The sequence below is a fragment of the Corvus kubaryi genome, unplaced genomic scaffold, assembly GCF_017639235.1.
Source record: "Corvus kubaryi isolate FWS band 111438036 unplaced genomic scaffold, C.kubaryi_AGA036_p1.0 37357, whole genome shotgun sequence".
NCBI lineage: Eukaryota > Metazoa > Chordata > Aves > Passeriformes > Corvidae > Corvus > Corvus kubaryi.
In genome coordinates this window covers 15,991,817-16,004,141 of record NW_024581117.1, presented here as the reverse complement: position 1 = coordinate 16,004,141, position 12,325 = coordinate 15,991,817, and the positions used below count along the sequence as shown (strand labels likewise).

General features: G+C 41.7%; 1 protein-coding gene across 1 annotated transcript; it reads right to left on the bottom strand.

Annotated features, from left to right (window-relative positions):
- Positions 1–409: 409 nt before the first annotated feature.
- On the bottom strand, positions 410–11,794 carry LOC121667143 (nucleolar RNA helicase 2-like). Its single transcript, XM_042033456.1, has 15 exons — positions 11,536–11,794; positions 10,769–11,038; positions 10,005–10,080; positions 9,171–9,349; positions 7,516–7,633; positions 6,485–6,670; positions 5,843–5,988; positions 5,031–5,180; positions 4,369–4,530; positions 3,532–3,651; positions 2,699–2,772; positions 2,344–2,503; positions 1,904–2,038; positions 1,483–1,527; positions 410–989 (listed from the first exon to the last, which is right to left on the bottom strand). Exons 1-15 carry the CDS (start codon positions 11,776–11,778, stop codon positions 780–782), a joined length of 2,274 nt encoding a protein of 757 aa, XP_041889390.1. The 5' UTR covers positions 11,779–11,794; the 3' UTR covers positions 410–779.
- Between the last annotated feature and the right edge of the window lie 531 nt (positions 11,795–12,325).

Below are 12,325 nucleotides of genomic sequence, written 5' to 3'. Positions count from 1 at the left end.
AAGGGCTACTGTTATCTGTTGCATTGATTAGGCTTGAAAATATACAAAGATGTTACAGTGAAGAACATCCTTACCTATAATAATCTTGCCATATTCCACCTTTTGCAACACCCTAATGGGGTTATGAATCTCCTTCACAGTTGTCCCTCATCAGGGTTCCTCTTCAGGAGCTTCCCCTCAAGCTTTGGAAACTGTCTTTCCTACGCCTGTTGTATAAGGAGTCACAATTTGGGACAGAAACTAAAAACCAGTAAGTTTTAGGGAAAGAAGAGTTTAATTCCAATTCCACAAAATAAAAAAACCAATAGGATTTATTTTTCCTTCACTGGCTCCTGCTGCCACGCTCCCCAATCCAGCACCTCCCAACATCGCCACCAAAATACTGCTTCAAATATGTGACAACAAAATATGAAGTTGTAAAATAATATTTAATTTTATCAGAAAATGTACAGGTTTGAGCAGCAATTCAGATCTCTATATATTATACAGTGAACCAGGCTACACTTGAACGCAACAGACATATTATGGAAAGATTCAAAGAGCAATATGAGAAACAAAATAAACAATTCATTTTTCCCTGTGGATTTTTTGGGGTTTTTCTTCCTTTGCACTTTTTTTTAAAATGAACAGAACCTTGTTTATGAGCAAAGTAGTACTGACCAAAAAAAAAACCTTAATGAAGTATTTTCCCCAATGGTACAAACACACAGAAACAGCCTAGTGTAATGTAATATAAAACACTTCAGTCCCATTTTTTTCTCACTTCTGGATTGTTGAAGTTAATGTTCAAACGCTCTGCTGAAGCTTCGTTTCTGGCCCCTGCTCCTGAATCTGTTTCTACCAGAGCCACCACGCCGACCATTCCTGGAGCTTGAGAAGCTTCGGCCATTTCCTCCACCACCTCCGCCTCCTCCTCGTATGGATTCTACCAACTCTGGTAATTCAGTCGCCACACACAAACGCCAGTGTTTTGAATCTTCCCATCTTGCCTACCAGAATGAAGTCAGACATAGCAAGTTAAATTCTAGGAATACAAATATAGGGTATGTAATAATTATTAAATTTGCTCAACTGAAAGGTAAAATCGTGAGCTGATATATGGGATTCAAGCTTCTAACTGGAGGGATCAATAATTTTGGCACAGTAATACTAATGCTACCAAGCAAAAGCCTGAATTCACTTTTCTGTGGAGAGAATTCTGGGTGAAAACAGAATAGAGAAAAGAGGAATAAAGCTTGCTGCCTACAAAGATGAATCCAGCACCACTTTTCTCAGTGCAAAAGTTTCAAGTTATAGACTTTTGGTCACAGGGGAATGGCTTAGAAAAGAAACACTGTGCTTATTCTGCTCTTCACTTCCTTCCAAGCCATCCCTTTTGCCACTAGGAAAGGCAGGATAAAGGCTACATCATCTTTTCAGTCTAACCCAGTCCGGCCAGTTTCATCTCCAGTATGCTGTACCCAGTATTTGCAATGAACATACCTCTATTTCTTTTTGGTCTGCCGCAGGAACATCAAAGCACACACCCTGAAAAGAAAGAATAATTTTAATGCATACAAGTCAAGCGTTTTAAATGATTGCAACTAAAAACAGAGCCCACAAATCTACACCTGACAGACAGGTACTATCAGGACTGACTGTCCTAAAAAATGCTTTTCTGTTTTGACATTAAGGCACAATTAACATGCTTCCTACCTTTTACCTGTTCTGCTATCCCCATAGCCATGCATTATCCTACCTCCTGAGCATGTCAGCAGAGCCCTAAGCACTAAAATAACAGATTGAGGCCCATCATCAACAGTGCCTGGAATAGAGAAAAAGACCAAATAGCTCCCCTGACAATTGCTAAGAAAAGGCTGCAATCAGAAGAGCCCAGTAGCAAAGACACAAAACAAAAACTTACCATTTTTCCCTTGAGGAAACACATTCTGTTCACCTTCCGATCAACATCATCACCCAAAACTTCTCGCAGTCTTCGCCAGGCATAGCTCATATTGTTTATTTCTTCAGAGCAGCGTAGTATCATTGTAACAAATCCCTAAAAAGAAATGGGGCACGTTCCACTCAGTCAGAGGAATAAGCTTCAGCACATATATTGGACAGGAGAAACCTGCCAATTTACAGTTTATTAACTAAATCTTTGAGTCGGTACTGTTACAGGGCATCGAGTATCTTTACAGCCACTCTATTGTTGCTTTTAACAAAATCAGTACTTCCTAGTGGCTTAAGTATAGTTCTCAAACAAAATGGTCAGGAGACAAATAATTCTCTGTTTAGACAACACAGAGGTGTGGCTCTTTTTCCAGTTTCAAGACAAGCATTAAGCCATACACCCTTCCTTACCACATCTGAGTTCAGCAGTGAGCGCTGTTCGATGGAAGTAGCGCCCGAAATATGGGCCAGAGCTGCAGCCAGAGCATTAACTGGTCCCTTTTCTTTTATTAGCAACTGAGCAGATTCTCTGAAATACTCAATAGCAGTCTGAGGAACAGAATCCAGGCACCTAAGCAATTAAAGCAAAAAAATTTAACAATTTATACACCAGTATTTACTAGGCTCTGGAATAGGAAAAAACCACAGTAATCCAAGATTTCAACAGTGTTCAGAAAGTTCAAAGAGACAGCAAAGAATAATTCAAACAGTCCTTCTGAATGAGGAAGGGAGGAAGATACAGCAGGGCTTGAGTCCCCGAACACACCTCATGGCATCTTTGCTGGAAGCCTTTATTATATCTGTTGCAGTAGGAACACCAACACGCTTGAATGTAATGCCCTGAAATTTAAAAGGCAAAAGACAAATAAAAATTGCAGACCATAAATAATTCAGTTCTAAAGAGGCAGTATTGAATTCCAACAGAACAAGCATTAAAGTCTGTAATTTTTCTTCTTATTTTCACCTTTTAATTTCCAATTTTTTCTAGAGAAAATTGCAAGGTTAACCTTACAGGAAAATGGGTAACACTTAAAAGGCTTTTATGTACCAGATCAGTTTAAACGGTTCAGTGACCCCAAACTGAAAACAGAAACCATTTTGGCAGATTCCTGGGGAAAACAGAGTCCTACAAATTCTAAATTACTACTTTTAGTCTGATAGATTTGAATCTAAGTACAAATTACAGAGTCTCAGTCTAAATGTAACTGTTTCATGTGCCAGGAATAAACCATCTCATCCCAATCACATACTTAATTGTCAAGGAAACTACCATATGGAACACTGCACAAAGTGCAAAAATTCAAGTAACAGTTCTCAGTAAAGCTGCACATATGCACATCACTGGTCAGATGATAACCAGGGTGAACACTACACTGAAATACTGCGAGTTTTTTTCTCATTTCCACAAGGACAACCTTACTGGCATTTGCTGAAGAGGTGTGGGCATGAGAATCTTCAGTGCTCTCGCTGCTCCACAGTAACCGACAGTAACCAACCACCCTCCTCAAGACACCCGAACCTCCTCTAGGTGCTTTATAAACAACATTCTGTACTTGAACAAATTAAGAGTCTTGCAATTAGAAGAAAACGGTACTTTACCGCTTTTTGTTCCACGTGTCTTAACTGATATTCTTCCTTTCGCTGATAAAAACAGATACAGATCCCAGTCCGCCCAGCTCGACCTGTGCGTCCAGAACGATGAATATAAGACTCCACATCCTTCAGAAAAAGAGAGCCTTATGAGTTACCTAATTCATTGTAATTTGATCAATTCATTGCATCCACGTAACTTGTAGAAGCCATTACCGTTAAGCCTGAACAGTGCACAGTAACTGCATAAGAGAATTAAATTAGAAAACATTATTTCACTAATATCAAGCAAATATGCTTTTCCATAATCCTCTAAAAATCATGGTTTGAAAGCCAGAGCCATAAGCATAGATCAACTTTATGCATCACCACACATTTGGAGTGCGTATTTCTCTACAACAGTCCCACTCACCCTCCTGCACATCCACTTGAGTGTGGTTACTGTGGTATTAATAGCGTATTCACTGAAACATTACATTGCTTCTTTTAAACGCTCTTAATTTCAGCCACTGTTCTCACTGTTCTGGTCCATAGCTCACATTCACCCCCACTTAAGAGAACTATTCTTCTCACTGCTTCCAGTCTTGCACACACCTAGCTTCAAAGGGAGAGGCTTGGAACAGCCTCATAAGAAGACATTTTAAGGAAATCATCTTTAAACATACTAGGGGCTGACACACTTTCAAAAAATCCCCTAAGAAACTACTTCTACATATCTGGACGTTCCTTCCCCTTAAACACAATGCTGATGAACTCTCTGTGGTCAATATCATCACCTGATAGCGTACACTACTTGAGAACAAGACTACAGATTATTACAAGACATCCAACATAACAGTCTCCTACCTTTGGTGGTGAGCTTTGTACAACCAGGTCAACTTCTGGGATATCTAAACCACGGGCAGCCACATTGGTTGCAACCAGAACTTTAAATGAACCATTTCTAAAACCCTTCAGTGTGATCTCTCTTTGCTTCTGAGGAATGTCACCATGCAATGACTGGCAATCCTGAAAAACAGTATTATTTTAGAACTGTACCAAAATCCCATACAGTGCTCCATTTTATGGTCAGCTTTGGGTATAACATCTTGGTATTTGATAGGTACCGTATGGCAAGATACAGAAGATGAACTGAATTACTCAAATTTATATTTTAAGTGTCTTACAATATGTACTCAGTAATTCTTATTAATATACCTAAAAGGCCTTTAACAGTAGTAGGAAAACAGAACTGCAATGTGTGTCTTAGCTCTACATCTAATTACTGTGACATATGAAAACTTTGCCCTAATTTGCCATCCACACCATCTATGGCTGTTTCAAAATAGAAATCTACAACTTTTGTTTCATGTGCATGAGAGAGAGTAAAATCCTATCTGACCACACACAAAAGCCTGCCCTATGCATTTTGAAACTCTCCTTAAAACTTACACATCATAGGTCTGGTATCAACATAGGGTTGATACATCTCTGACAGGTTTTGTTACTTAATACACATGATAAAATACCTGTTTGATTGAAGCATTCAGAGCCAGCTCATTTGCCTCCTTTTTGGTCTCGCAGAAGACAATGGTCCTCCCGTGGCTGCCACTGTAGACCTGAATGACATCTCCAATAACTGCAGCTCTCTGAGACCAGTGACACTCTATTGCCAAATGCTGCGGAAAAGAATTCCAGTGATTAGCTTGTGTAAAGTTAAGATTCTTTTAAAATACTTTTGGAACTGTTAAATACAGAAATAGTAAAGACAGCTCCCTGATGGGGAAAATGTGCTAACTCACGATCCTGGAACATAAAAAATCCATAAAGCTCTTATGCTCACCACAATTAGTCTTATGTTCAGCAAAATAATTACAGTAAGAGAAAGTCAGGTGTCTAGCATACATGTATTATATTCCTTGCTATGGTATTTACTGCACAGCAAGCGAAGGCCTACTGAGGTGAGATACTACAGGAAGTTTGAAAAAAAGTATCTTGTATACAGAATAGCAGAAGTTGACTGTGATGTCCATGACGATTTAAAAGCAGCAGGCTGATGTTCATGTGTGCCTTTTGCTTCCAACTTGGATAAATTTAGATACTACTTTTCTCTGAAAACCCACAAAATGGACAAGAAAAGCCTCTCTCTACCTGTGATGTGAGAAGAGAGATCCTAAACCCAGAAACAGCTTCACTAGCTGTAATGTGCCTTATGCTTAGAAAAAAATTCTCAAAACAACTTCCAACATCACTGTGGTAATGCACCTTAGGAAGAGATGAGCTCTCATAACATAAAAGAAAAGGGAAAAAGCCTGAAAACATTTCGCATGAGATTACTCACTTCTACTGTTGTAGCAGCCTTCTGAGTTCTTTTCCCAATAAGGTCAATCTGTTCATATCTGGACTTCATGTATTTCTTAGCCACATCATACACCCAGTGTGGGCAAGTTGCAGAAAACAACAGTGTCTGGGGATTGTCTTCAGAATCTTAAAAAAAACCAGAACAATGCTTCACAAACTTCATACATTTCACCTAACAGATGTACATAAGTTCATTACATGGGTGATTAAAAATGAGGTTAAACATCAGTACATAACATAAAGAAGGCAATTGAAGTTTTTAAATTTATGCATTACTGACACCTGGAGTAAAAAATGTTCTAGAAAGTCTAAATAATTTCAAGATTATGAAAAAATTACTAAGGCCAAAAAATCCAATCTGTTTTCAAGCACTGATAGAAGTAAAAAGCTAATTCGTTTTAATTTGAAGAAGCCCAAGCACAACTTGAAGATAGGTGTCAAAGACAGTTATTTACAGACCCCTAGGTACTGAATTTCCAGTTTGCAAAGGTTCTGTGAATGAGTCTCAAGATCACAATATAGAATATTCAGTCATTTCTAAACAAAGTCCCTTTATACCTGAATTTTAGCTAACTAAATTATCCCTAATATTTCCTACTATTTGTTTAAATATTGGGATTACCCTTCTTGTATGCAACTCGTAAAATGTCTTCCACTTGCTCAGCAAATCCCATGTCCAGCATCTGGTCAACTTCATCAAGTACAACGTGTTTCACCTTGGTAAGGTCCAGCTTGCCATTCTGGAGGTGGTCTTTGATTCGACCAGGTGTCCCAACCAAAATGTCAATGCCACTTCTCATGAGATCAGCTGGTGAACAGGGAAGAGTAAAGTTAGCAGTGAACTAGGGAGCAATAACACATGGTAGTAATGAAACAGCTTCTTAAACCATTCATAAGTACACTCCTTACAAAAGTGAGAACAAATGATGAACAGGAAGAAAAAATCTGGAACAAAAAAAGTAAGGTAGAATATCTACCTCTCTTCATGAAGAAAAAAAAAAGTGTACTTCCCTTCCCTGTCCCCATGATTTAAAGTAGCAAGGGTAAGCTTCTTTTAATATTCTTTAGAAATAGTTAGCTCTTCCCAAATTATCTACTTTAACTGGAAATTTTTTAAAATTTACCTATTTAACTATTCAAATTGCAGAAATCAACTCCTTCCTGAGGTTCTGCAGTGGAAAAACAATCATCCCTAATGCCTCAAGATGTATCATAATGAAAGAGCTCATTCTCATTCCTTGTTTACAACTACCCAGACAGTAAATTACGCTGTCACAACAATTTCTTCTCCACTTTACAGATCCTCTATGTATCTCTTATCACATGAAAAAACACATACCCACCCACAGCTTTAAGATTAAACTTTTTTAAAGAAAATGGGTTTACAAAAACCTAAACCCAAATACAGGTGATACAAACAGTATACTCTGTTTCACTTTAATTTAAGGTACATGAACAGATAAGCAACACCAGGAATACAACTGACAGCCACAGCCATTTATCTCCATAAGAAGATACATTTTGAGCTGCTGAATTTCCCATGAATAGTATCCAGCTCTTGAGCTGTAAGTGTGTGTTTGGAAAGACCCAACTGCATTTCTTAAATATGGGAGTCAATCAATATTTCAATTATTAGTCCGAAGAGTCACCTACTTTGTCCATTATAGGGAGTTCCTCCATAAAAACAAGCTACTGTCAGCTTCCTTGTGATGTCCTTGAAATCTTTCGCAACCTGATTTGCCAGCTCTCTTGTTGGACAAAGAACTAGAACCTGCATAGAAAAGACAAAACAGGTATCTTCTCAGCATGGCTTCTGAGAAGCCACTAAACTTCTGATAATTAATTTAGATCTGACCCTTTGTAAAATTAAAAAAAACACAGCTGTTTTAAATAATTATCTAAGCAAAGGCTGGAGAAACACACTGCTTAAGTCTCTTGTAACATCATTAAACTCCTTCAGCATATACTCACTTAGGACAGGCTAACTTCTTTTTAAACAGGATAGGAGATACTTAAATTTTATTTAATTTTAGCTCCTGAATAGATCAGCTACAAGTTTTCTTCTGCATGTGCATATGCTGTTTGAATGAATACAAGACTGAAGGATGTGGGTAACAAAAGGTTTTTGCACCTGCTCAGTAACGCTTCACAGTCCTATGAGAAGGTGTAAGGAAGAGCTATCAGCTGTCTCTCGGCTTCCCTGTGGCTCAGGGAAACATATGTTCAGTCTGCAGTGCTGCTGTGCTAATCTATATCCCTGCAGAGGCAACCAAGGAACCATCCTCTCTTCCAACACACAGCTTCCCTGCAGGCAGGTTAACCAATTCCATTTAAAATGTGATTGAAGCACTGCTCTCCAACCTGGCATCAGTCGCTTCACAAAAGGAACCTTAAAATCCTTATCCTCTTATCCTATTTACCTCTTTCAACATTAAAACCCATTACCAAAAAGCAAACAGTAGTGTATTATGGTAGAGTGAGGCCTGGAATCTTTTATAAGGCTTACAACTCCCTTGAAGAAAGCTTTTCCTTCTCCAAAAGACTGTACCAAATCTAGAGACAGCGTTCTCAGTCAGCCAAGCAATGTGATGGGCAGATGCATATAAAACTGCTACTACTAGTTTTGGAATGCACTTCAGGTAATCTATGAGATGGCTGGCAAGATTAAACAAACTGACAAAAATTATTAATGAGGACATGCTGAGCTTTGGCCTATCTAGTTTTTTTGGAGCAATCGTAAAGAATTCAGTGAAAAACCACACATGGTATTCCTTAGCAGAACGAACACAGCTTATAATGAATCTGCATTCTCTGGAGCAGAAGCTTCAACATTTGGTGGTGCTCCTAGTGAAAACTAAGTCTATTTTTAAAACCTCCCACTGTTTACATGTTTTAGAAAGAAACATGTTTAAGTAGACAGCTTTTATCAAGCTGTCAAGTTACAATTAGTAACTCATCTGTTAGCAATTTGGAGGAAAAACAAGCATCCAGTAGCCACTGGCCCTGAACAGGGAACGTGACTGAGCAAAATTAAATAGGAACACATTGAACACCTGTAGTTTTGGTGTCCCTGTGGCAGAAAAAGGAACTGACAAGTGCATAGATCTGTTGTGCTCTTCACTCTTCATCAGAGGCTGGGAGGCAGCACAGGACGCAGGCAAAGCCCAGCAAACACAGCTTTCAAATCAACTTTAATGTGGGTCAGCCTACCCCTGCACAGACCTGAAGAATTTTTCTAGCAGCTGAAAACCCTGAATCATTTAGATGTAAGACAAAGCAAAATCACCATTTTAGCCAGGCACAGTTACCTTTGGTGGACGGCCTCTTCTTCTTTCCTGTGACTCTCCCTGAAGCTTTTCAATTAAGGGAATAGCAAAAGAGAATGTTTTCCCTGTTCCAGTTCGTGCTTGAGCAATGACATCTTTGCCAGAATACACTGGGTTGAAGGTCTTCACTTGCACGGGGAACAGGTATGTCACTCCTCGAGCTGTGACAATTTCAAGAGATTTCCTTAATATGATCATTTTACAAGTGTTCTTTCATACTCTTCAGTGGAAATTATTCCAAGAATTTCCATCAACTCTAAAGTAAGACTGTATCATCACCTCCACTGATTTATTTGATCAGATGAGTCATCTGCAAAGAGTGCCCCAGGACTATCCATTTTATTCTCTCACTTCACACCCCCAGAGACAGTGCTAGCTAGGACAGAGAAAGTTAATAGCCTTTATGGAAGACTTTCAGTACTGTGCCAACATATCTCAAAATCCCTTCTACTCTTCTTTTTATTCATACTAAATCATGTGCAAACTAACATCACAGATACTAAATATAACTGGTTTTCCTTTATTCACACCAAAAAACCCTTTAATTGAAAAATTCTCACACATCTTTTTTTTTCCCCCTTGGCTTGTGTCATTTAGAATTTTACTGCAAAGGCTAAACTGGACAACACTGCAAACAGGAAAGTCTGCGCTCAAAGGTGTATTTAGAGCAGGCAATCAATGTCTTCTGCACAGCATCCGTGCTTGTACAGGCACAAGCAGAGCACATCTCGAAAGCTTATTGATCGAGGGTGTTGAGCATAAAAACATGACAGAGATCACTGACATTCTACAACAACACCTTGCCAAGAAACTTACCTTGAAGAAGCTGGATAGTTTCTTTGGAAATAGAAAAATTGGAGAAAGCACCCTCTTTCTGTTCTCCAGTCAACTCCTGTTAGGTAAACAATAACTCAGATAAGATTCCATGTGAATATCACATGACTGTCAGTAAATTCGAAGTAATTTAAGTAAATTCAGCATAGCCACTGGTGTCATACTCTTCAGTGACAGTGTCACAGCTGCAGTTAAAGAGCCTTCTTTGTTTTACCATCATATTTGAAACTTGGACAAAGTTAGCAGAAGTCATCTGTAGGTTAAGAGTGTTTCGTATCTAACAGCATAGTAAATCCAAAACACTCAAACCAAAACTGAAAACTCTTCATTAGAATAGTAGAATATCATGAGTTGGAAGGGATCCACAAGGATCACCAAATCCAACTCCTGCCTCTGAACAGGACAACCCCAAAAATCACATACACCTCATGATGCTGAATCATATTAAAGCTCCATCTCAGTGCAACTTTTCTGTCCAGCAACAGCTACCACAGCACCAGACTGCTGAAGCAAGGAAACCATGATGCACTGATCCAGCACTTCAGGACTTTCATAATTCAAAATTCTTCCAAATTCTTGGCAGACTGAATAATTCAAGAACTTTAAATCTTGAAAATTTACAGCACTTTCGACTGATAAGGAAGGGGGGAAAGGGACTACAACCCATTCTAAATTTGGCCTTGTTACAATGCAGGAGTTAAAAATTATAACACACCACTATAACTAAAACCAGTCCTTAGCTTTACCTGATCCTGCTCGCTCTCACTTTCGCTCTCACTTGACGTTTCACTAGAACTACTCTGTCGGCTTCTGCGGGAGGATTTGCTGCTAAAGGAAGACAATCTCGATTTCTCCAGGCTTTCCTCTTTCGTATGACCGTTCTGTTTACTGACACTCTTTGATTTCTTGGGTTTCGGTGTGTAACGCTCCTCATCCGATTCCTCGCTTTCATCTGTCTGAGTCCTTCCCCTCTGAAACTTGTCCCGGTGTTTAGATTTCTTCTCCTTTTTTTCCTTCTGGCAAGGCACAGAGCAAATGAAAATACACGCTCGTGGATCCAAGCGACACGGAACAGAGAAGAGGGTGCAGAACAGTTAAAGCTTGAAGTGCACGTTCTAGTTACTGACGGGGGCGGTGGCTGGCACAAGGCAGCAGATCCCTGCCGGCCGCCACCGCTCAGGAGACACGTTACCGACCACGAGACAACCGGGCCTTCGTTTTCGGGGCTCTCCCCCGCTCCGGGTGCCGGGGAAAGCGCCTTCCGAGCTCCCGGCGGGCTCCGGCAAGCCCAGCACGTCTGGTGGGGCCGCCCCGACACGCGGCGAGGCCGCGGCCCGGCTCGCCCGCGCACGTGGCCGCCCGGTCCGGGCCGCCCCGCGGCCACGCCGCGCACACCTCGCCCGGCCCGCGCCACTGGCGGTGCGGGGTGGCCGCGATCCGAGGCCAGACCCGCCGGGCACCAGCCCCAGCGTGCGGGCGCGGCCAGGCCGTACCCGGAGCCCTTCCCTGGTACCTTGTGCCGCCGGCGGCCGGTCTCCGGGACCGCCTCGGTGTCCATCGAGCAGTCGGAGCCCGACTCGGCCCCGCTGCTGGTGCTGCACCGGGTGGCCTCGGGCATCTCCGCTCGCCGCCGCCGCTCCGCCACGCCGCGCTCCGCAGCAGCCGCGCGCCCGCCGCGCGTCACGCTCCGAGCGGCCGAGGCGCGCGGCAGCCAATGGACGGCGGATCCGGCAGTGCGGAGGCGGGGCCGCGCCATCCAACAGCCAATCGCCTGCGGCCGTCGGCGCGGAACCACAACTCCCGGCGTGCCCTAGGGGACAACGAGAGGACTGCAAGCCCCGGCGCGCCCCGCGCGCGTTGCGCGCTGTGAGGGGGTGGCCGCCATGACGGGTCCGCCATGAGGGCTCTGCCCACGGCTGTTGCCAGGGCGCCTTTCCCCAGAACAAATCTCCAGTAGTTTTACAAGCTGATGACTTAGCCTCTATAACTACGGCAGAGAAGCGTTCAGTTGTGAAAAGTCTAAAGTAGGAAAGGGCAGTGTGACCAAATAACTACGATTTAAAAACCTCAAGCCTGTGGTGATTTGCAGCATGAGCCCAGCACAATCTGCTTGTAGCTACAGAGATAAATCAGGATAAAGAAGTCAAAATTAGTTTTAGGAAGTAAAATCTATGAAGCGATCCTGACAGCTGCCAGGATGTCGATTCCTTGTGGAATGGGAAGGTCAGGCTACAAGCAGGGCCTCTCTTAAAGCAGTGCCACTGGCCTTACCTGTTGTCTCCTGCTACCAGCACCTTTTCATT

Coding starts and splice junctions, on each gene's coding strand:
- LOC121667143 (XM_042033456.1), bottom strand. CDS start 11,778: ATGGCGCGGCCCCGCCTCCGCACTGCCGGATCCGCCGTCCATTGGCTG. Junction 9,350..10,004: donor AACTATCCAGCTTCTTCAAG/GTAAGTTTCTTG, acceptor AAATTGTCACAG/CTCGAGGAGTGACATACCTG. Junction 2,504..2,698: donor TCCAGCAAAGATGCCATGAG/GTGTGTTCGGGG, acceptor TTAATTGCTTAG/GTGCCTGGATTCTGTTCCTC.